This window comes from Panthera tigris, chromosome C1, assembly GCF_018350195.1.
Source record: "Panthera tigris isolate Pti1 chromosome C1, P.tigris_Pti1_mat1.1, whole genome shotgun sequence".
NCBI lineage: Eukaryota > Metazoa > Chordata > Mammalia > Carnivora > Felidae > Panthera > Panthera tigris.
Genome location: NC_056667.1, coordinates 17,312,897 through 17,337,945, shown reverse-complemented (window position 1 = coordinate 17,337,945; position 25,049 = coordinate 17,312,897). Strand labels below are relative to the sequence as shown.

At 50.5% G+C, this 25,049-nt stretch overlaps 1 protein-coding gene across 1 annotated transcript in view; it reads left to right on the top strand.

Moving 5' to 3' along the window:
- Positions 1-574: 574 nt before the first annotated feature.
- Positions 575-25,049, top strand: part of ASAP3 (ArfGAP with SH3 domain, ankyrin repeat and PH domain 3) — a 48,792-nt gene continuing 24,317 nt past the window's right edge. Inside the window, 1 exon segment of the mRNA XM_042996469.1 lies at positions 575-764. Within this exon segment, the coding sequence (XP_042852403.1) occupies positions 636-764 (129 nt within the window). The 5' untranslated portion in view covers positions 575-635.

Genomic DNA, 25,049 nt, shown 5'->3' with positions numbered 1-25,049 from the left:
GGCCTGGGTGGCCTGGGGGCGGGGCCGAGGAGCCGGGCTAGGGGCGGAGCTCCTGGGCCAGGGGGCCTGGAGGCGGGGCTGGGGAGCCCGGCGGGGGGCCGGGGGCGGGGCAGTGAGTCAGTAACCGAGCTCTCAGGGGCTGAGGCCTGGGGGAGGTGCTAGGGAGCCCGGCTAGAGGCGGAGCTCTAGGGCTAATAGGCCTGGAGGCGGGGCTGTGGAGCCCGGCCAGGGGCCGGGGGCGGGGCAGTGAGCCAGGGGCGGAGCTCTGGATCTAGGAGGCCTGGGGGAGGGATTGGGGAGGTTAGTGAGGGGCCGGGGTAGGGGCTGGGGAGCCCAGCGAGGGGCTAGGGCCGCGCTGTCCTGGTTAAGGTCGGTGGGGAGAGGCTGGAAGGCCGGGGGCGGAGCCGAAAGGCGGGCGGGGTGGGGAAGCTCTGGACTCCCAGGACGCGAGGCGAACCGGCGGTGCCGGTCGGAGGCAGTCGGGGGCGGGGCGGGGCGGGGCGGCGCGGAGGGGGCGGGGCGTGCGGAGGCCCCGACGGTGCTCGCGGCTGGCTGTGAGGTCGGCCCAGCGCGGTGCAGCGAGCGCCCCCCGCGCCCCGCTCCGGCAGTCCCGGCGCCCCCACCCCGCGCCCGCCATGCCCGAGCAGCTCAGCGTCGCGGAGTTCTTGGCCGTCACCGCGGAGGACCTCACCTCCCCGGCCGGGGCCGCCGCCTTTACCGCCAAGATGCTCCGGTGCCGGGGGGCTGCACTGGCGCGGGAGGAGGTGAGGGGGCCCTGGGCGGGCGGGGTCGGGGGTCCCGGCAGGGCCTCTCCTTGACCTTCACCGGCGTGACCGGCGCTTCGATGGCCCTTACCCCTCCCCGGAAACCTGACCCCTCTCTAGATCTGTGAGAATCGAGTGCATCTCAAACATCTGCGCCCTCCCCGTTGAGTCCGCGGGAGGGCCCGAGGGACCGTTTGTGGTGGTGGGGGGGGCTTGAGTTCAACTCGATGAAGGACTTCACAGGTCAGGGTCATAACCCCAGTGCTCTTGTTGGTCGGTCCCGTCTCGTGTTTGCTCAGCGCCTCACTGCATCTGTTTGCGTTTTCATCTTTGGAGCCCCACAGATTTGTTCCCCCAGTCACTCCCCTTCTGGGAAAGAGGCCTTCCCGCCTCAGTCCTGAACTTCTCCCCGGCTGCAGGGAGGCCACCTCCTCCTGGCTGCTGGTTCTGAGATTTGGCCGGCGCTTGTGGAATGAATGCGAATGAGAAGGCGCCAGGAGCCGGGGTTCACCTTGGCCAGGCTGTTGGCAAGTTTGTAGTCTCCCCTCCCCTCCCCTTTCCTCTTTGTCTTTCCCAGCAACGCGTCCCAGGCCTTTTCTTTCGCCCTTGCAGGCTGCCCCACCCCATTCCCGTCCTTCTGGAGTTCCTTCCTCTTTCTGGACCTGCTTGCTGCACTTTCCTGGGCCTCCTCTGCAGGGACTATTCTAGGGCAGACACCCTGTGGCTTTGGGCCAAAGGAGAATAATGTAGTTTTGCAGTTCCCTTTCAGAGGATGCCCCAAACTGGATGGCATTTTGGACCTCAGCAGGGGCTCTCATCTCCCATCCTTCACCTTAAGAGTATTGAGCACCTACTGTGTGGCAGATACAAAGCTCAATAGTTCATAATACCCTGGGCCACTGTCTTGAGGAATATCTCCTTCTCCTCCTCTCCCTGGCAGGCTGAACTCCTATCCCAGAATCTGCGTGCATCTCTTTGCAGGGGTGATAGAGGATTGTGGAAAGAGCATTGACTTTGCAGGAGGCAGACCTGCAAATTCTGGCCCTGCAGTTTGCCAGTTGTGCGAGCTTGGGTATGTGACCTGATCTCTTTGAGCCTCACTTTTGGCATCTATAAAATGGGATAATAATGTTTACCTCACAGGGCTCTGGTATTACATGAGTCAGTGTGTATACTGACAGTGTGTATACACACATCAAGCATGCGTCTTGATGAATGGAATGACTATCAGGTTAGTTGACGGACCTTTTTAGACAGTGACTGGGTCCCTTTTGTCCTCATTTCTCTCGCAGGGCCTCACCTAGTGCTCTGTACCTAGTAGGGTTACAGGCTTTAATTAAAATAAGAAGAAGCCAGTGAGTTTTTGGCTTTTTTCCTTGGGCAGAACCAGTAACTTAGAGTCCACTGCCTATGAATGTGGATTCTGTTTTTCTGGGAGGTTCACAGGGAAACTGTCCTCTCGAGGGGAGAGACCTTCCCGAAGTTTGTCTTCACAGCCTCCCATGTCAAGACTTGGAAGACTTAAGTGCCATTGGTACCCTTAGGGCTTTCACAGCTCTTCCTCCTCTCTGGGTTCTTCATTAAAATGTTAAATCTGAGCTGGAGCAGGAGAAGGGGCTGTACTATCAACCTTTCTCCAGGGACAGAAATGCCCATTTATCCCTGTGCATCTGGCCTTGCCTGGCTCGGTGTGTGTCAGCACTTGTGTGTGCTGGGCCGGAGGTCGTGGGGGGGGGGGGTGGGGGAGAAACTCTTGGAAGGGGTCTGGAGGCTGTAATAGGCTCTGGTCAGAGCACAGCTTTGCCCCGGTTCAGGCCGGACAAAAATCTGGCCTCCTTTGCCTTCAGGACTTTGGTTTGATGCATGCAAGCATTTTTGTTTGCTTGTTTCTATTATTTATTTATTTATTTATTTATTTATTTAATTTTTTTTTTAAACTATATAATTTATTGTCAAATTGGTTTCCTGCAAGCATTTGTTTTTGCAGCAGGAAGGCTGGGGCACCCAAACACAGCTTTTCTCTTCAGCATTTCGGTGTCCAAAAAAGGTTAGAATCTGACCTTTGGATTGGACTCTGCTGAGGTTTCCTGTTTGATTTTGCATTCATGTTTATAGTTACATGCAGTTTGATGCGGGCATCTGCCCACCTCCACCCTCCACTCCATCTCCCCCCATTCCACCCCTACCCCCATCCTGGGCATGACCAACCCACACCCAGGCTTGAGGTTCCCTTTGGCTGAATTAAAATGCAACAGATTCTTAAAGCAAGGCTTCCAGTCCCCGCTGGTTTCCTGGGAGTAACTGGAGACTCTTTCCTGAGACTTGCAGCCCCTTTTTTTGCAGTCCAACTAGGAAGGACCCTGGGCAGGCCACTGAAAACTGGAATGTCAGCATTGAGCAACCCTTTAAGATAGAAATCGCCTAGGAACTCTCATTGAAGTTGGGGAAACCGATGTCCAGAGAGTACAAGAGACTCGTCTAAGCTCCCATCTCTGGGTAATAAAAGAATTGTCATTGGCACCCAAATATTCTAACCCCTGCTCCGATTCTATTTCCTTCTAAAGCCCAACTGCCTGTTCTCCCTATGTAACTTCTCTGAGCCTCAGTTATCCCACCCTTAAAATGGGTTAATAATCCCTCCTTGTTTACCTCTCTAGGTTGTTAAAGTTTTGTTTTGTTTTTTAACGTTCATTTCTTTTTGAGAGAGAGAGCTCGAGCAGGAGCGGGGCAGAGAGAGAGAGGGGGACAGAGGATCCAAAGTGAGCTCTGCGCTGACCGTAGTGAGCCCGATACAGGGCTTGAACTCATGAACCGTTAGATCATGACCTGAGCTGAAGTCAGATGCTCAACTGACTGAGCCACCCAGGCGCCCCAAAAGTTTTTTGTTTTTAATTGTGAAACACTATACAAATGTGAGGGAGTGTTAAGACAGATGATCATTCTGTCAACCACTTCTTTCCTGTTCGGGGCCCCTTTACAGCCATCATCTTATTGGTGGTCACAATACCACAGGTGAAAGTGGGCCTGAGAAGGTTAAGGCAGTTGTCTCGTGTCACATAGTGGGTCCGTCTGACTCTGAGTCTGTTCTCTGTCCAGTTCCCCGTGCCATCTCTGGGCTAGGCACCAGGGACATAAAGATGCTACCCTGGTTTGCTGGCTGATCGGGGAGATGTAGCCTATCTTAGGGAGATCAGTAGGAATCCCAGGAGTCTATCCTGAATGCCCAGAGAAAGGTACAGAGAGGCCAGTGGGGTGGGGAGCGAGAGAACAGTGAGGACTGGTGTCGTCAGGGAGAGCTTCCTGGAGGAGGTGACTTCCAGATGGGTCTTGAAGGATGGAAGAACTCCATCATTCAGTGGAGAGCATAAGTGAGTGAATTTGGAGACTGGTGGAAAGAAAGCATATTCAGGAACCAAGTAAACTGTTTTGACCAGTGCTGAGAATTCATGCTATATCGTGCATCTCAAACTACTAGTGAACTTATTTTTCCTATTAGATCTTGGATAAAGCAGTCTTCCGCAAATAGATCTGCCAAGACTTGTGTTTCATATGTTTATTTGAAGGTTAAGGGAGTTTTAATTGCACAAAGGACATAATTTTTATGAAGTTAAAATTTTTAATTCCAGTATAGTTAACATATAATGTTATAAGAACATAATCATTTTTAATTAAAAATTTTAAAAAGATAACAGAAAAGGCAAAAGCCACCTCTGACCACGCCTCACAATCCTTATACCCTCCCCGGAGGTAATTGCTGTGGAAATGTGTGTGCTTCCCAACGTACGTCCTCAGAGAAAACACATTATTATAAGGGGATGGTGGTTACGAGGAATGTTTACCTCAATTAGTATCATGTCTTTTGTTTTGTTTTGTTTTGTTTTGTTTTGTTTTGTTGAGAGAGAGAGAGAGAGAGAGGCAGAGCGTCAGTGGGGGAGAGAGAGGGAGACACAGAATCCGAAGCAGGTTCCAAGTATCATGTCTTATATTACATAGTTTTCAGTTTTATTGGAGTCAGATCTGTCTTTTCCTTTGTGACTTTTGCTTTTTTGGAATCTTGTTCTAGAAAGAACATTGCTGATTCTTTTTTTCTTTTTCTTTTAATTTTTTTTTCATTTTATTTATTTGAGAGAGAGAGTGAGAGGATGGGGCAGGGGAGAGAGAGAGAGAGAGAGAGAGAAAGAGAAAGAGAGAGAGAGAGAGAGAGAGAGTGAGTCTTAAGCAGGCTCCATGATCAGTGCAGAGCCCGATGCGGGGCTCGATCCCACGACCCTGGGATCATGACCTGAGCGGAAACCAAGTTGTACACTCAACCGACCGAGCCACCCAGGGGCCCCCTCGTTGCTGATTCTTAATACTCTTGTGACTTTTACATGGTGCTCCATCACGTGTCTTTATCTGTTTGACAAAAAATAATGAAAATTATGCAATCTTAGCGATTGTTTGTTTGCAGGAAACATAAGGCCTCTCAAGCTGTTTCTGTTGAAGGGAAATTTGTTTTAAGGACTCAGAGGTGCCTCATGGGACTGAAGAGATATAAGTAAACGTGGACCTCGCCAGGGCCTCACTGGAGGCCGGGAAGCTGTCAGAACATCATTTTGGTTCTCTTGCCTCTCTTTCTTTCTGCACATCTGAGCACTGCTTTTGCTCACTTGTCATCACACAGGCCCCGAAGGGTATCGCACAGTCTTCTGGGGAAGACAGGTGGCTTCAGCCCCCACACCCATGTGACCTCAGTGGTCTAGCCTCTGAAGGTAACCAAGCCAGTCTTGTGTCCCACTTCCCCGTTCCTGGAGGAGAGCTTGATGGCCCAGCTCAGCTTCTGGATTGGTTCTAGAAGTGGGTTTCCACCCCTGGTTTCATCAGCAGAGGTCATGGAAAGATAGACTCAGGCAGTGTATGCGTGTCTACAGAGACTTGTACTGTGGAAGGAACACTTCTCAGAGAAGAGGGGCAGAGCCTGGAGAGTCCCCACCCCCCATGTATCCATGGCAATGGTGCTTCGTTTGGCGCAATCGAGGATCCAGGGAGAGGCGCTGTGCTCATCTTGTTTTCTGCCTACTTGGTTATCCAGGGGCAGATGAACCCCAGTTTGGAAAGCTCAGGTTTAGTGGACTTAAAAAGACGGAGGGCTAAAGGGTGTAGCATGACTCAGAAGGCCGTGAATGCCAGTTCGTCACTTGGGCTTTTTGTTGGACAGTGGCGACCAATGGACCCAATCATGTTGTCCAGGGAATGGATGAGGCCAGCCCTGCTGAGGGACACAGCGGCCAGTGAAGTACCTGGGGACTGCTGCATCGCGGGCCCCGTATTAGGCACTGGGTAGACACGTTGCTTATGAAAACAGATGTAGGTCTTTGCCCTGTTGAGCTTACGGTCTTCTGGGGAAGACAGGTAGTCAACGGATTAACAAACAAATAAATAATTGCACATTGTGATAAGTGGCATGACGGCTCATCCTCCTGGTCAAGGCCTTCCTCGAGGTTTGGTCCGAGGTCCTAGCCCCTCCCTAGCCCATCTCATCCACATCCATGGCTTCAGCCCTCTCTCATCTTTAGGCGACTCACACATCTGTATATCCAGCCCAGACCCTCATGTTCAGGTGCCCACTTGGCTGTTTCACTTAGACATCTCAGTATGTCCAAAACCACACTCGTGACTTTCCCCGCAGGCTGGCCCTTCCGGTATCCCCTCCTCTGTGAGTGGTACCTCCCTCTATTCTGTTACGCCGGCCAGAAACCTTGTACCTCCACATACATCCTTCATCACCAAGGATCACAAGTTCCATAAGCATCTCTGGAGCCCACACACTTCCCTACATCCCCACCCTAGTCCAGACCACCGCCTCCTCTCCCCTGGCGTGCTGCAGTGGCCTCCTAATTTGTTTCTCTGCTTTTATTCAAGCTCAATTCTCCTGATAGCACTGGATCTCTCTCCTTTGCAGCACACCTCATAGGTATATTTTGTATTTATTTGTATAATCATTTATTAAAATTTGGTTTCTTGGGGCACCTGGGTGCCTCAGTTGGTTAAGTGTCCAACTCTGATCTTGGCTCAGGTCATGATCTCACGGTTTCATGAGTTCAAGCCCCACATCAGGCTCTGTGCTGACAGCGTGGAGCCCGCTTGGGATTCATTCTCTCTCTCTCTCTCTCTCTCTCTCTCTCTCTCTCTCTCTCTCTCAAAATAAACAAATAAACATTAAATTTTTTAATAAAAAAATAAAATCTGGTTTCTCACTAGATTTTGACTTCCATGAGAATAGAATTTAATCTCACCACTATACCCCTAGTATTTACCATAACACCAGAGTAGGTGCTCAGAAAATATTGGTTGGCTGACAAATAAGTCAAAGAAGAAAACTAAAAAGGAGCATTAATAGAGAATAGTGGTGTGAGGGTGCTCCAGATGGAGGGAAGAGCTTAAGCAAAGGCCCTGAGGCAGGAAGGAACCTAAAGTATCTGTGACACTGAAGAAGGTCAGAGGGTAGAAGCATAGCGATGGGCAGATGGGAAGGGCAAGACCAGATGGGTTTGGGAAGGCAGGCAGGGGCTAGATCATACTCAAGCTTGTAGGCCCTCATAGCAAGTGTGGATTTTATCTCTTTTGCAGGCCAGCAGCATGATCCAATTTCTGTTCTAGAAAGAGCATATCAGCTGCTGTGTAGAGACTAGACTGGAGGGAGCAGGGGAAGACCCAAGGAGGCTGTTGCGGCTGTTTGGGGAAGAGATGACGGCGGTGTGGATAGTGTCACGATTGGTGGGGGAAAAAAGTGGACAGATTTTAGAAGTATTTTATAAGTAGTAACACCAAGATTTGCTGATAGAGTGCGTGTAGGGGGTGGTCAAGAAAGGTTCCCGGGGTGCCTGGGTGGCTCAGTCAGTTGAGCATCTGGCTTCGGCTCAGGTCATGATCTCACAGTTCATGAGTTCGAGCCCCACACTGGGCTCTGTGCTGACAGCTCAGAGCCTGGAACCTGCTTCAGATTCTGTGTGTGTCTCTCTCTCTCTGACCCTCGCCTGCTCGCGTGCTCTCTCTCTCTCTCAAAAATGAATAAACATTAAGAAAAATAGAAAAAAAATAATAAAAAAAGAAAGGTTCCCAGATTCCCAATGGAAGAGTGCCATTTACTTTTTCCTAGGAAAGGGGAGCTCTGGGAGACAAACTGTTTTGGGGGGAAAGTCAGGAATTCTGTTTGTCAAGAAGGCGTTTTAGATATACGAGTTTGGAGATGAAAGGAGTAGGCTGGAAATACACACTGGAGATTGTCAGGTTGAGAGAGTGAGTTTCAAGCTTGCATCTATGTGAGAATCACCCGATACCATTCCCAGAGGGTCCAATTCAGTAGCTGTGTCTTTCTTAGGCTTCTTATTGCAAGTTACAGAAACCAACCTGAGCTGATTCACATAAAAAAAGAGTTCCCTGAAAGGGAATGCTCAGTAGTTTGCAGAATTTCTGGGAAGCTGGAGAACTGGGGTGAGGCGGCAGGCAGGATCTCAGCCAAAATCATTCCAATGAGCCAGTTTGGCGAGGACACTGTTGCCATGCGCTAAGTGCCACAGCTTGTTACTGCCACTGTCCCTGGAGACGGGGCTCCTTTGTTGCTGTTGCCATCAGCATAAGCGCGGATCTTCCACTCTCTCCTCCTGATTGGGATCCCAGTGCCTGCTTGGCCAAGACTAACTCATACACCTGTAGCCTAGCTGCAAGGGAGTCTGGAAAAGCAAGAATTTCATCTGGTCAGCTTTTGTAGGACACAAGCTCTACCAAGATTTGCACAGCAAGTCGTTTTTCAGGTGGAGGAAGGAAATTCAGATGTCTCACTGGCAAAAACCTGGCAAATGCCCTCGGCAGGTTTGCCAAGCACGCAGGAGGGTGCCTGGGAATCTGAATTTTAACCAGCACCCCAGGAGATGCTCGCACAGGCAGTCCACGGACCACATATGCGTACGTTACATTCGCTGGTGTTTAAAGCTGAGCAGTGGATAAAGTCACCCACGGAGAGGGATGAAGAGGGCCCAGGTCCAAGCTCTGGGGAGCTCCAAGGCCCAGAGATTGGGAGGGAGAGAGTAGTTAACGAAGGGGGCTGAAAAGGAACTGCCAGTGGGGGAAGGAGGGAACTCAGTGCCCCAGAAGCCAGGAAAGGAAGATTTCAAGGAGGGACCAATGCTCAGCTCAGTCAGACGCTGCCTAGATGTCCAGAGGCAAAATAAGAAAATGGCAGATGCAACCCAAGGTTAGCAACACCGAGGTTGTTGATGAACAGGTTCCAAACAGGATCAGTGCTGTTTTCACCTCGACGCTGGCATGGACTGATTTGAGGAGGGGGCAGATGAGAAGTTCTCCTGAGCTGGGGAACAGAGACATGGGATGATGGCTAGGGACCTGCATCAAGAGGGTCTTTCAGGATGGGCTTGGAACCCAACCTCTTGGTTGAACCCCACCTGAACCCAACCTCTTTCTGTTTCTGCCTCTGCACAAGAGCAGAAGGTCTTCCCCGGGGTGTCAGCCTCACGCCCAGCTTTGTGGAGTCTCCTCCCCTCTCTAAATTTCGGTCTTCAGTGGTCACTTCCTTGCCTGGTGTTCAGCTGTTTTTGGCCACTGAGGTGACACAAGTAGGTTTGAGGACAGAAACTGGAACTGCAGGTCATGGCAGAAGGAAAATGCTTTTCCCGAAGGCAGCTTGGTAGTCTAGACCTCAGACAGGCATTGTTGCTAGAAGATCCTTTTTTTTTCCTTAACTTTTTAAACGCTTATTTATTTTTGAGAGAGAGAGAGCATGTGTGTGCAAGCGGGGGAAGGGCAGAGAAGGAGACAGAGGATTCGAAATGGGCTCCACGCCAGCAGCAGAGAGGCCGATGTAGGGCTCGAACACATGGAACCACAAGATCATGACCTGAGCTGGAGTCGGACGCATAACCAACTAAGCCACTCAGGTGCCTGGCTAGAAAATCCTTTTGATGGGCCTAGTGCCTGGGCTCAGAGCACCTGAGGCAGTGAGGCCCGTGGAGGCACAGTGAATGCCCCAGACTCAGAGGCAGGGCCCTGGGCTCCCTCTACCATGGGAACACTGTGCCTGTGCCTCGCCGGGGTCAGGGACGGGGCCTCACAGTGGAGGGTATAGGAGGCTGAGCTGGGAACAGCCACTAAAGGTTCTCTAACTCAGCTGGCTTTTGACTTTAACTGAGCTTTTAAGAACTTTGGATGCTGTAGCCTCTACCCAGATGTACTTTTTAAAAAAAATTCTTTTAACGTTTATTTATTTTTGAGACAGAGACAGAGCATGAATGGGGGAGGGTCAGAGAGAGGGAGACACAGAATCTGAAACAGGCTCCAGGCTCTGAGCTGTCAGCACAGAGCCCGACGCGGGGCTCGAACTCACGGACCGCGAGATCATGACCTGAGCCGAAGTCGGCCGCTTAACTGACTGAGCCACCCAGGTGCCCCTCTACCCAGATGTACTTTATGAAAATCTCCTCCCCGGGGGGTGGGGTCTGGGCAAGTGAGCAGTTCAGAAATTCCCCGGGAGACTGATGAGCAGTGGGCAAAAACTGATGTGGTAAGATGTGACCTGCCCACTTAAGGTTATTGAGCTTATCCAACACCTGCTGTGAGCACAGGCGGGATGGCAGGTTCTGGGGGCATGGAGATGACAAGACAAGGGCCCCGTCTGGAAAGGAGAAGGACTTACACCCATGAAAGGATGACTGACAACCCACAGCATACAGAGATGTGGCTGAGGTCTATGGAGAGAGTCCAGTGACTGAGGTCAGACAATCCTGGGTTTGAATTCCTGTTGGTTGTGTGACCTCAGGCAAATGACTTAACCTTTCTGAATCTCAGTTTCCCCCTCTGTAAATCATGCGTGATAATAACTATCTTGTGGAGTTCTTTGAGGAGATTACATATAAAGCATCTGGCATATCCCGGGCACATAACAGATACCTAACCTTTGAAGATTCTCTTTTACTAAAAACACAATATCACCTGCACATGGGATAGCTAAGGAGATCAGGAACCACACGGAGAAAATGGGATCATAGCAACAGGGGTGAAGCCATTACTATGAGTGAGTGTTAAAATTGTCTGTGCTGTCCTGGCACCAGGATAAAAAGAGGAATCTCACGTCCCCTGCAGGTGTCCAGGAGGAAAGAGCTGAGCCCAGTTCTGGACAAGGCAGGTTCTCCCCTTAGCTCTGCCCTTTGCTGTCTCCCATCCGTTCGTCTCATCATGAAATGTTTATCGAGAGCCTACCTGAGTCTCAGTCCTAACTGTACATTACAACCTGGGTTGCTTTTAGGTAGATTTCTTTTTTTTTTTAATCTTTTGTTTTTAATTTTTTTTTAACATTTTTTTATTTTTGAGAGAGGCAGAGCATGAGCAGCGGAGGGGGAGAGAGAGACACACACAGAATCCGAAGCAGGCTCCAGGCTCTGAGCTGTTTGTCAGCACAGAGCCCGACGCGGGGCTCGAACCCACGAACCGCGAGACCATGACCTGAGCCGAAGTCGGACGCTCAACCGACTGAGCCACCCAGTCGCCCCTAGGTAGATCTCTTGAAGTCGAGATGAAATTCCCCATATGAACCATTTTAAAGCACTCAGGTGGGGACACCTGGGTGGCTCGGTTGGTTAAGTATCTGACTTCGGCTCAGGTCATGACCTCGAGGTTTGTTGAGTTCAGGCTCTCTGCTGTCAGCACGGAGCCCGCTTCAGATCCTCTCTCGCTCTCTGCTCCTCCCCTACTCGTGCTCTCTCTCTCTATATCAGTGGAATCCTACAACATATGGCCCCGTGTCTGGCTTCTTTCAGCGTAATGTTTGCAAAGTTCTTCTGTGTCATCTGGGTTGCTTTAAAAGTTATGGAAATAGAAACAGACACCAGGCAGTGCTATAAGCATTTCCTATGTATACTTTGTGTAATCCCCATAAGGAAACAAAGGCACAGAGAGGAAATAGCTTAGTAAACAGAATTGCCAAATAACATACAGGATCCCCATGCAATATCTGGGACACACTTATGCTAAAAAGTTATTCACTGATTATCTGAAATTCAAATATAACTGCATGTCCTGTATGTTTGCTGAGTCTGGTAACTCTACTAGCAGTAAGTGGCAAAGCCAGGATTTGGACTTGGCACTTGGGAGTGCTTGACCCCTTACACCACGGGTCATGCCTGACTCTGATTTAACAATTCTGAAGTGAGGCTCTGGTACCCTTCTTTTGTTTTAGGTTTATTTATTTTGAGAGAGAGAGAGAGAGAGAGAGCAGGGGAGGGGCAGAGAGAGAGAGAGAGGGAGAAGAGAATCCCAAGCAGGCTTCTGCTGTCAGCACGGAGCCTGATGCGGGGCTCGAACCTACCAACCGTGAGATCGAGACCTGAGCTGAAATCAGAAGCCAGATGCTTATAATGGACTGAGCTGCCCAGACGCCCCTGGTACCCTTATTTTTTAAGTGCTGCAGGAGACTCCCCTGGCCAGCCTGGGGATTTGGGTCACAGGGCCCAGGAGCACAGAGAAGGTGTTCGCTGGGTCAGGATAGCTACCCTGCAGCCCTCCCTATATGCAGGGTGCTGGGCTAGGTGCTGGGATGCCTGACTGCATTCAATCCTGTGAAATAGATGCTGTTCTTATCCCATTTGACAGATGGAGAAATAGAGGCTCTGAGAAACTAAGTCACTTGCTCTGGGTCACACAGCTAAGACTATTGGAAACAGAATTTGGACCTCAGAAGAGTGTGATGTAAAAGCTGGAGTCCTTAACCCCTGCTGCTTTTTCTGCATTCCCATAGGGCCTTGCTAATAGTCACTCATTCACTCATTCATTCTTTCCACAAACGTTTGTTGCTACCCATGTGCCGGGTCCTGTGCCGGGTGCTGTGGATGCAAAGGCAGATGAGCCAGTCCCTGCCCTTTTATAGAGTTTTGAGCCCCCTAGGGAAGTCAGATGTGCGTGGTACATAAGGGCCATGAATGTCCTGATAAACACGTGTAGTGGGCGTAGCGTGGCATAAAGGCAGGAGGGATGCGTTCTGGAAGGGCCGGTTCTGTTGAGGTAGGGAGGTGGTGACCTGTAAGTGGAGTCAGGAAGGACTAAGTGTTTTACTCGATAGAATGGATTGGGGGTGGGGGACTCTCCAGGCGGCTGGAACAGCATGAGCAGAGGCCTGGCGGCTGGGAACAGCCTGGCGTGTTGAGGACAGCGCAGAGCTGGGTGGGACTGGGGTTTACGGGATTAGTGACGGACATCCAGTCGGGCACAGGGAGGGATTTATCCAGGCCAGTAAGGGAACCCAGAAAATGGGAGGCGGGGGACCCTCTCCTCCTCTATCCAGGAGGGCAGGCCAGGCTGTCCGCAGAGTTGGGTGGAATTCAGGGCTTGGAGCCAGGAGCCAGACGGGAATCTAAGGCGGTCGGTCCGGCAGAGTTCTTGATCTCTTAGCTCATCACTGCCGAGCAGTCTCCCGAGGAAAATCCCAGCCAGGAAACTTGGGGTTTTCAGGGGCCTCAGCTTATGTCGAGGGTGCGGCTCCCTTCCTGCAACCCCCCCCTCCCCACTTCCCAACACCCTGCAAGGGGCAGCCAGTGAGGCCTAGCAGCTTCCCTGGCTGGGGAGACATCTGCAGGGGCCCAACTGAGGGGGCCCACGGCTGGTCATGGGCTCCAGCAGCGCAGGAAGGAAGACAGCAAGAGGCCGAGGGACCCTGAAATAATAAATGTCAGAGCTGGCAGGAGCCTTCCGCATCCCGCCCAACCCCTTCATTCCAGACTCCAGACGAGAGTTGAGGAGTCAGCCTGGGAGGAAAGGAGACTGAACAAGGTCACGCCAGGGGCAGGGGTAGACCGGGGGCTGGCCCCAGACTTTGCAGCTTAGCCAGTGCAGGAGCGCAGGCAGGCAGGGCTGGGGCCCCTCCACATGGGTGATGCAGGGGGAAGCTGGGAAGAGCCCTGCCCTGCTCTCTGGCACCTCCTTCTGACTGCCCCCCCCCCCCCCCCCGCCGCCGCCACCGACTCTTGGGCCCTGGGGGGCGGCGGCCTTGCCTATCCAGATGAAAACCATTTGGAGATGTGCTCTTGCTGGTGGCTGAGGTTGGAGGGGCCTCGCGAGGTCCCAGAGCACTGACCTGGAAGGGGATTTAGCAGCCGTGTCGCCGGCTGTAAGGTGTACAGATGGGGAGACTGAGGCACAAGAGGAAGAAACTTGCTCAGAGGGGCTAGTGGCAGAGGCAGACCTAAAATTCAGTCCCTCTGCCTTCCCTCAGCACGTTTCTGTATCGCCTCTCAAGATGCCTGGCATCCACCATTAGACAAAATATGGCCACAGTACTCCTTACACAGAGAACAGGTTCCGCCAGCTGGGACTTCCCTCGTGGTTGGCTGTAGTGTGGGAGAGTGGGAGAAGGTTCTGGAAGCGAAAGGCTCTACGCTTCCTGGAGCTACCTACGTGACCTTGAGCCAGCTGACCAACCTACCCCAGCCTCTGTTGCCTCATCTGTAAAATGGGAAGGATAATAGCTACCTCACAGTGTTGCTGGGAGGGATGCATGAGGTAAAAAATAAAGTGCCTGCCCCACAGTGCTCACTCAGTAAGCAGGGGGGTGGTTGGATTCATGTTAATAAGTAGACTCATTCTGGGACCTTGGAATCCAAGTCCTTCCCGTTGTGTGATCTGCTTTGCGCTGGGTCAGGCCGTGTTCCCCATCACCCTGTCGTGCCTGGGGGACGCGTCTGTACCCCTTTCTTGCACTTGGGCACTGGTCTGCAGCCAAGTCCTAGAGCTGATCTTTCTACCGTGAGAATTTACCAAGTCCCTCCTCTCTTGTCCAGAGCCCTGCAGGCGCTCCCCATTACTTGTGGGATAAAACCGAGGGCTTTGGTTAAAAGTTCAGACTCGAGGCGCCTGGGTGGCTCACTCGGTTGAGCGTCCGACTCCGGCTCAGGTCATGATCTCGCGGTTTGTGAGTTCGAGCCCCAGGTCGGGCTCTGTGCCGACAGCTCAGAGCCTGGAGCCTGCTTCGGATTCCGTGTCTCCCTCTCTCTCTGCCCCTCCCCGGCTCGCACTGTGTCTCTCTCTCAAAAATGAATAAACGTTAAGAAAAAAAGTTTGGACTCTGGAGCCTGACGCCCTTGGTGTACGTCCAGGTCCCTCTACTCACTAGTTGTGCGAGCCTGGGCAAAAGCCAGAACTTCCCGGGGCCTCACTTTTTCCTCATCCGTAAAACCTCCTGGGTTGTTGAGAGGATTCCGTGAACTGGTACAAAGTATGGCATGTAGTAGATTGTGCAACTCGTGAGCTCGGGGTCGTGAGTTTGAACCCCACGCTGGGGGTAGAGATTACTTAGTAAATAAAGTTAAAAAAACCCAAAGTCTGTCACAACAAGCCTGGCGTCCAGTAGTGATGGGAGCGTCTGCTCAACTCTCACTGCAAGCGTGGCCTCCCAGTGGGTCGCTCTGGGCCCTGCTCGGCCCTGGGCCTCACTGCTCACCACACCCCGGCCCTGGTAAGTGCTGCTTCGGAAAGCTCCTGGCCGGTCCCCGAATGTGGGAAGCATGCCTTCCAGGGACTTTGCCAGGTACCTCCCGTCCGTTAGAATCGTCTTCCCCCCGCCTCTCTTTGTTCCACTGACGTCTCCTTGTTTCCGAGGCCCTGGTGAAGCATCACTCCATCTCCGTGTAGGGTGGCTGTGGCTGCTCCGTTCTGTGTCCCCACACGGACTCCTCTTCTGCTCTGCGTTCGCCAAGCGCCTCTTCAGCTGTTAGCGATCGTGGCGTATCTCCCACACCGGGGACCTCGAGGGCAGGGCCTGAGCTGATGTCCCTCTCTCCCCAGCACCCACACAGGGCTTTGGGTACAGGAAAGCCTTGCAGACCACCCAGGAAGGGCCCAGTGGGGCTCCCCTCCTTTCTCTGGATCTGGTGGTTGGGCAGGTGGATGGAGAAAAAGCAAACCATGAGAGCCTGACGTGAAGAGGACCGCTCACGTTTGCGTGGGCTGTAAACTTCCCCAGTCTTTGTGACTCCGTTCTCAGTGGGAGGGGACTGGAGCAGCAGTGACTGTCATTCCCGCTTTGCAGGTGGAGAGCCTACTCCCGAAGACGCTGGGGACTTGCTCAGGGTCTCGGAGCGGGTGAGAAATTGGGTCTGGAATAGAACCCAGGCCTCCTCCCTTCACATCATGCGCTTTTTCCACTGTGTGCCCTTCTGTAATCAGGCCATGGAGTGTGGAGGCTGCCTCGAGCCAGAAGGTCAGCCTTTACCCCTTCCTGCCTGCCTCTCAAAGACCCTTCTGCCTGATCCTTGCCCTCCATTGGCCCTGGGCCCCAGGCCCGTGGCCTCCCTCAGGCCGACGTCTCCAAACCCACTCTCGCATCCCATCCCCCTTGTCGAAAGCTATGCCCAGACAGCTGTCCGTTGAAAGGGGTCAGTTCTGCGCACCTAGGGTGTCAAAGGCTAGTTTCAGTAACTTAGTGCAGTGGTCCCCTACCTTTCTGAATATAAGAACCGCTTGTCTTTTTTTTTTTTAATGGTTATTTGTTTATTTTGAGAGAGAGAGGGAGAGAGAGATAGCGCGTGTGCATGCTCAGGAGAGCACGGGAGGGGCAGAGAAAGATGGAGAGAGAGAATCCCAAGCAGGCTCAGCGCTGTCTGTGCAGAGTCTGATGTGGGGCTTGAACTCACGAACCCTAAGATCATAGACTGAGCCATTCAGGCGCCTCGAACCCCTTGTCTTCTTGTATTAACTCAGTACTGTAGAAATCTTCAAACATACCCCAAAGTAGACTCACCCAGTTTCAACAACTATGAATATTTTGCCGATCTTGTTTTTTCACCTACTAGCTCTCACTTTTTCCTGATTATGGAGAATTTAGAATTGTCACGGAGACAGAACACGATGGTGAACGGCCTCCATTTACCTGTGACCCGGTCCTGCCCCGACCTCATCCCCACCTGCTTCCCTGACTCTCAGTTTTGAAGCAAGTGCCAAGCATTTGCTGAAATTCTAAAAAAGTTTAAAAAGCAAAGTAAGGTCCAAGTATTGCCTTTGGTCAGTGTGTGTTTCGAGTCTCTTATGATTTCTCCTCTATCATTTGTGGTTTCGTTTTCTACGATCCCCTTGTTGGAGAAATCGGCGGCTTGTTCTGTAGTTTCACGCACTCTGTGCTCACTGCTGCATTCCCCAGGTGTGGGGTCATGAATGTCTCCATCTGTGTTTCCTGTACATTGGTAGTTGGATGTAGACATGAGCAGCCCTAAGGCCTTTTCTGGGTTTTTTGGTGGCTTTTGTTTTTTTGCGTTTTATTTATCATTTCATAAATGTTACAAGTGTAACTTGGCTTGCTCATTAAAACATAGTACTTTCATTTTCACGTTTAATATGTAGCACATATAATTTAATCTTCTTTGGGGACATCAAGGCTTAAAGGAGCCAAGATTCTGCCCCCTCACAGGGGGACCCCTTTTTTTAAGACATTTTTTTAAATTAAGTTTATTTATTTACTTAGAACAAGCAGAGTAGGGGCAGAGAGAGGGGGAGAGAGAGAATCCCAAGCGGGCTCCACACTGTCAGCACAGAGCCTGACATGGGGCTCAATCCCACCAGCCGTGAGATCATGACCTGAGCTGAAACCAAGAGTCGGATGCTTAACTGTTGATTTGAGTGATCCCTTTTTAATGTCAAAGTTTCACTGACCTTCCCACAAAGTCATACTTTTAGTATTGCTTGAGAAATTTGGAAAAGGACTGAAAGTTACCATGAATTCAAGAATGCTTTTATTTGATGTTATGTTATGTTATGTTATGTTATGTTATGTCAATGTTTTATTTATTTACAGAGAGAGAGAAAGAGAGAGAGAGAGAGCGAGCGAGCAGGGATGGGGCAGAGAGAGAGGGAGAGAGAGAATCCCAAGCAGGCTCTGTGCTGCCAGTGCGGCCCGATGCAGGGCTCCGACTCACCAACTGTGAGATCATGACCTGAGCTGAAATCAAGAGTTGGACCCTTAACCAACTGAGCTGTCCGGCCAACCCTCAAGAATGCTTTTAAAGCTTTTTTTGTGTCTTATTTATCATAACAGCTGCATGCAGGTGTGGAATGTGGTCGCGCTAATCTGTGAGACTGTTTTTATTGGTCTAGGGTGCTTCTTGGACGTGTGGCTTCGTAGGGCCCCGGTCGTGACTCTGTGGATGTCACGGGTCTGGGGTCCAGAGACTAGACATGAACAAGGGGGTTAGAGTCTAATGATTTGGGTGCCGGCTTCATTTCCTCTACTTTGTGGCTGTGTGAGCCCAGGCCACTTCCTTCACCTCCCTGAGCTTCACTGACTCTTCAGCCAGATGGGAACAATGCAACAGCTGCCCCGCTGAGAAGCTGGGAATCTTAGAGGATGGATGTCAAACTGCTTTATAAACTGTAAAGCCCCGCGAAAGCGTTGGTTTGTGTGCTTTCCTTAGTTCGTTTGCATGTCTGGTGAGACCCGGGGCAAGGAACTCATCCGAGTCTTTGCTGTGCAGTCTGTAAGATGAGAAGGTAATGTTAGATTATCTCTAATATTCCATGACTTAGTCCTCTGGGGGACAAGGTCATGGCCCAAAGCAAAGATGGAAAATGGTTTTCATCTCCTGTGCTAACTCTAGTCTCATTGTTACCTAAAGAGCAGTCTTAAAGCAAAGCAAAACAAACAAACAAAAAGAGCAGTCTTAACAGAATGATAAACTGAATCCAGGTTTTTCAGTGGGAAAAACACTGTGATTGATTAATGGTGCCACAAAAGTGGTGCCTATGTCCCATATTATAATAGTCCAAAGGAGTGAATGTCTAATGGTGAAATTTAATCGGCAGCTCCCAAGGCCTTAGCTTTTGCTGCTCTGCTCCCTTGGCTGAGTCGTCATGGTTACCACAGCTGGCTCTGGGAAATCACAGGAATGAAGAATGGGTCCTATTGATGAATCCTGACCCAGGAGGGGGGCAAGCAGAAGGCCCTTCCAAGCAGGGCAGCTGGGCATGGCCCTAGTGCTGCCATCTGTGGTCTTTTGCCTGCAGAGAACACGGATCAGTGAGCCAGAGCACTGTGTGTGTGTGTGTGTGTGTGTGTGTGTGTGCGCGCGCGCACGGTGGGGGCAGTGGCACTGGGGGAAGTAGGGGCACAAAGGGCAGGGCCACCAGCTGGAATTCAGGCTTTGTCTCGGGCCAGCCAGGCAAGGCTGACCAAAGGACTCTAGTCGGTTTTCCAAGTTTAGTCACGTCCCTGATGGTCTTGGGTCTCGTCTCCCCTGCCTCTGCCCGATGCTTGCCCAGGCTTTGGAGCCATTTCAGAGAAATCTAAATAGCCATCACTACTGATCCCAAATCCAGTGCCCGAGTCATGCTCTGCCATCTGAAGTCCTTGAATACTTCAAATGGTGGGGAGCTCACCACTTAGTCTTCCTCAGGAACGCCTTCCTCTGTTTGAGCTGAAATTTGTTTCTGTCTCCTTAAATTCCACCTCTCAGTCCTAGGAACCCTCAGGTCCAATTTGAACAAATCTATATTCTCTTCAGTAGGATAGCCCTTGGGATATTTGTAGTTGGAGCACCACCGTCAACCTTATTTTCTTGGCACAGGTCTCTCCCTGCCCCATCCCTGTTTGGGGGATGGTGAGAGGATATGGCAGAGGTTCTTGAGGTGGGGTTCAGATTCAGAGGCAGATCCGGTCTTGATATCAAAGGAGCCATGTCCCTTAACCTCTGCGGGGCGGCTTGGTGGTGTGGAAGGAACATGAGCCCTGGATTTGGACAGACCTGGTTTTAAATTACAGCTCTACCACCGTTCAGAATTATGGGACCAGAACATACCTGGACTTGTTCCTTCCTCCAGCAGCTTCATCTATAAAATGCCAGTGGTGATGCCGACCTCAAAGGGTGGCTGGGAAGGTGACAAGAAATGTGTATTCAGAACATGTGGCATCTTGTTGTATATGACTGCCCCGTGGCAGAGGCTCCACTGTGGCCCCTCTGCACCTGTCATTCCCACATCTTGTTGAGCAGGATCATGGCAGGGTGGGGAGAAGACCTTTAATTAGCTCAAGGAAGATTGAGAAATTCCAAACCAATTCAGGTTCATTTTGGAATAAGTAACATTATTAGCTATGAAATAATAGGTTCTGAGCACTTTACTTTGTGGATTCATTTCATCTCTCCAACAACCTTATGCAGGAGAAACTATTATCAACCTCATTTCATGAATGGGGACACTGAGGCATGGAGAAGTCACACAGCAGGTGCCTAGTGGAGCTGGAATTCAAAGCTAGATAGTTTGGGGCCAGCCTCATACTTTTAGCAGTGATGATTTATGTGTCTCTGATAGAATCTGATTCCCAAACTTTAGCATGCATCAGATTCACCTGGAGGGCTTGTTAAACCATAAATCGCTGAGCCCCTCCCCTAGATTTCCTGATTCAGCCGAAGAATTTGCATCTCTACCAAGGTCCCAGGTGGTGCTGATGCTGCTGGTTCAGAGACCCCACTTTGAGGATTAAATGGACCCACCTGAATCCAGAGGCTGATTTTTGTTTTTTCTAGCCTAGCCCAGTCTTCGACACGGAGAAGGAGGGCTGATCTCATACACAGGCAGAAAGCAAACCACAGTAAGGATCGTACTCATATTTTCCAGATGCCTCAGGGCTTGGCACGTGCTGCCATGTCTGCGATCTCATACAAGCTTCACCAGTGACTCTGTGAGTTAAGAAGAGGATGGATTTTCTCCCCGTATGATATCATTTTCCTACTTTAAAGAAGAGGACGTTTGGAGCACTGCTGTTGTAGTGTTACCCAGGGAGATCGTTTTAAGGAGAATGGGGTTAGAATCTCAGCTTGCGACTCATTGTGCTATGGTAGGGTCATTACAGGAGATCTGGAAACCTCTGTGCCTTTCCCCAGATATCTTCCCATCCCCAGGCTATCTATGATCAGAATTTCCTCCTTAAAACTATAGTTCTAGGGGTGCCTGAGTGGCCCAGTCGGTTAAGTGTCCAACTCTTGATTTAGGCTTAGGTCATGATCTCAGGAGCAAGAGACTGAGCCCCGTGTCGGGCTCTGTGCTGAGTGTGGAGCACGCTTGGGATACTCTCTCTCTCTCTCTCTCTCTCTGCCCCTCCACCCGTTCTCCCTCTCAAAAAAACAAACACAACTGTATTTCTTTAGCTTAAGCCTTTGCCCCATTATATCATAGAGGGTAGTTGTTAGTCAGCCGTCGATACCCTAGTATGAGTGGCGTGCAAATATTTTCTTGGGAAAAGGGTGATCAGAACTCTCCCCTCTTTGTGCCCGCTTCAGGCACTTGCGTGGTTATGTGTCTGGGAGCCTCTTGAAGGAAAGGGCCATGCCTGGCTAAAATAGGCACCAGTAGGTGCTTGTCGGAATGAACGAATGAATGAATGAACAGTGTTCCTCTCCTTTCCCATTCTTCCCAGGGCAAGCCTTCCTCCTCCAGCAATCCTACCATTTATATCACGCACTCCCCACAGCATCTCACCGTGCAGTCTTAGTCTCTTTCCTGCCTGTCCCGGGCCCATAGTCAAGCATCACCGAATAAGACTTTCTCTGTTCTTCCTAAGCAGACACGGCTGTCCTTCTCCTGGGCTCCCGAGTGCCTTGTCCACCTTACATTATAGCCATAGTCACACTGCAGGTGTCTGTTTACTTGGCTCTTTGCCCCTTAGATGGTGATGTCCCTGAGAGCTGAGTCTGTCTTTTTTTTTTTTTTTAATGTTGATTTATTTTTGAGAGAGAGACAGAGCGTGAGAGGTGGAGGGGCAGAGAGAGAAGGAGTCACAGAATCCGGAGCAGGCTCCAGGCTCTGAGCCGTCAGCACGGAGCCCGACACAGGGCTTGAACTCACGGACTGTGAGATCATGACCTGAGCTGAAGTCGGACGCTTAACCAACTGACCCACCCAGGCGCCCCAAAGTCTGTGTCTTTTACACAGAGTGTGAACGCAGGCACGCAGTAACTAGTGAGTGAGTGAGTGAATGAATGAATGAATGAATGAATAGCTATGTGAACCTTGGTTGCTAAGAGCAGTAGGGGCAGAAATGGTATCTTGCCAGGAAGCCATTTCCTGAGATATGTCTGACAAGGGCATCAAGTGATAGTTTATTGGTCATTAGGGTGGCTTGCCTACCCGTAGGCAAGTGGGAGCTAGCTTCGGTCACGAATGACAACATACCCCGCATAACGTGGCTAAGATAAGATAGACATTTATTTCTTTTATAAATGTTTACAAATAAGTGGCCCAGGGCTGCTAGGGTGGTTCCTCAATCACCAGGACAAGGCTACTACTTTTTCACTCACCGTCCATAACAGGTGGCTTCTACGTCGTGGTCCAAGATGGCTGCCTGAGCTCTAGACATCACAAATGCATTCCAGCCAAGAGAAAGTTATGACAGAGGGTACCCCTCCCTCTCTTCCTTTTATCCTTTTCTGTTTTTCCCCCTCTTTGTTTAAAAAAGCACTTTATTTTTTAGAGCACTGTTAGCTTCCCAGCAAAATTGAGTGGAAAATACAGAGTTCCTATATACCTTCTACTCCACAAATAACCTCCCACACTATCACTATCCCACACCAGAGTGGCATATTTGTTATAATCAGTGAGCCTACACTGACACGTCGTTATCACCCCAAATCCATAGTTTATGTTAAGGTTCACTCTCGGTATTGTACATTTTATGAGTTTTGACAAATGCATAGTGACCGTATCCACGAGCAGGCCCATGCAGAATCGTTTCACTGCTCTAAAAGTCCCTTGTGCTCCACCTGTTTATCCCTTCTTCCCCTGGCAACCGCTGATCTTTTGATCGTTTCCACACTTTGGCCTATTCCAGAACGTCCCATAGTTGGAATCACTATGCAATTTTTTCAGATTGGCTTTTTTCACTCAGTAATATATATACATCTTTTAAAACAATTTAGTTTTAAGTCATCTCTACACCCATCATGGGACTCGAACTCACAACCCTGAGATCCATAGTCACGTGCTCCACCAACTGAGCCAGCCAGAAATATATATTTAAGGTTCTTTTGCGTCCTTTGTGACTTGGGAGCTCCTTTTTCGCGCTAAACAATATGCCATTGTCTGCAAGTTTTAGCAGTTATGGATAAAGCTGCTGTAAACATCCATGTGCAAGTTTTTATGTGGCAATAGACTTTCAGTTCATTTGGGTAAATACCAAGGAGTGCAGTTGCTGGGTTGTATGGTAAGAGTATGTTTAGTTTGGTAACAAACTGCCAAGCTGTCTACCAAAGTGGCTGTAACGTTTTGCCTTCCCACCAGCAGTGAAAGACAGTTCTGTTTCTCCACATCCTCATCAGCATTTGGTGTTGTCATTGTTTTGGGTTTGGGCCATTTTAATAGGTATGTAGTCCTTCCCTTCCTTTTTTTAATCTATTCGTTTTGAGGGGGCGAGGCGCAGAGACGGGGGGAGAGAGAGAATCATAAGTAGGCTCTGTGCTGTCAGCACAGAGTCCGATGTGGGACTCGATCCCACAACCCTGGGATCATGACCTGAGCCGAAATCAAGAGTCAGACACTCAACCAACTGAGCCACCCAGGGGCTCCCCCTTCCTTTTAAGAATACTTTCTGAAAGCTAACAAATGAAATCTCCGTTGTATTACATAGGTCAGCACTTCGTCATATGACCATATTCACCTGCAAGGTAGGCTGGGAAGTGTCGTCTCTCTCGCGAGTGGCCGTCGGAAAAGTCAGGGTTCTTTTTGCTAAAGAAGAAGAGAGAATGGACGCTGGGAGCCAACCAGCAGTCTCTGTAGGGAAGAGAGATCCTCTCAAACCAGCTTAAGCACTTAGGGGAATTTGTTGGATGGATTCGGGGATATTTCATGAAGACCCAAGGACAGGAAGTGTAGAGGAGCCTCTCAGGGTGGGTGCGGGATCGGGAGAGGTGCCAGAAACCAGAGCAGCATTTTTCTAGTGCTTTTCTGTGGCCGCATGGGTCTCGTTTGCTTCTTTTGTACATCTGCTTTGTTCTTTTCTCTTTGCACACGGTGGGAAAGATGTCCCAGCTTCAGTACTTCAGATCAGTTAGCTAACTTCCCAGAGCCTGATTCCGAATTCCTTGGAGAGAGAAGCTGATTGGGCCAGCTTGGGTCAACTGTCCACCCTAGTCCAGTCAACTGTGGCTAAAACAAACAAGGTGACAAGGGCCCACCGCTAGAGGGGAGGAGGGCAGCTTTCAGAGAATCTGTGTCGTGGGATGGGGAGACTCTCCGAAAAGTATCACGGACACAGACTTCTCAGGTGCATGTCCCAGGACTTTGCAAAACGTCATTCATTTAGGTAAACAATTATTGGGTATTTTCTGTATGCTAAGCACGCGGATCTGCCTTCTAGGGAGTTTTCTAAATCTCTTTGGAATTTGTTCATATCTTTAACCTACGCTGTCGTTTGGCATAAAGTCACAGCTCCTTAAATTAATCATCTCTTAGCTTTCCCTTTCAAGTCTCGAGGTGGGGATCGAGGGCTTTGGCGAACGCATATTCCCTCACCTAGGTCTTTGGGAACTGTCCTCCCCCTCGTCTTTGTTTCTCCAGGAGAATGTCTTAGTTCTTTAGCTGATTCAAATATGGCCTCCTCTCCCCCCATCTCCCTAAGTCCTTGACTCTTTTCTTCTTCCCTGGGATGAGCCTCCATTGGTCCCACACATGATGTTCATACTCAGGATTTCCTCCATTTTCCAGATAGCTAATCAGGAAGCTCAGAGCAAATAGGCAACTTGCTCGAGGTCACACAGCACCTGGGCAGGGGAGCTGAGCTTCAAACCCAGACCCCCCTCCCTCTAGAGGCTCCCTACATGCCAGAGGCTTCGGAGAACACCCCACATTGCCCCTGAGGTCGGCCCTGTGCATGTCCTCCTGTGAATATCACTTAGAATCTTTGGAGATACTATGCCAAATGTGTTTGCTACCCCTGGTCACGTTGAAGGTAACTCTTTGAAAATAAACTCTGATCCCTTTTTTGGTCACGGGACAAAAGAGGTGGGGCTGGGGTCAGGGCGGGGCGGCGGCGTGTGGTTGGGTGTGTGGGTGAACCATGGTACTGGAGCAGCCCCTGGAAACCCAGCTCTGCTCCTGCCCCGCTGTTTGACTCCGGGCAAGGCGCTCCCCTCTCTTGGCCTCAGTTTCCTCATCTGTGGTTCTATCAGCCCTTCTCAGCCCTAACATTCTATAATTTCCAGCTTAACGAAGCATTTCATAAGGGCTCCATGGGGCTGGGGCTTCTGGGAGGTTTTGATCTGAGCTGAGCCG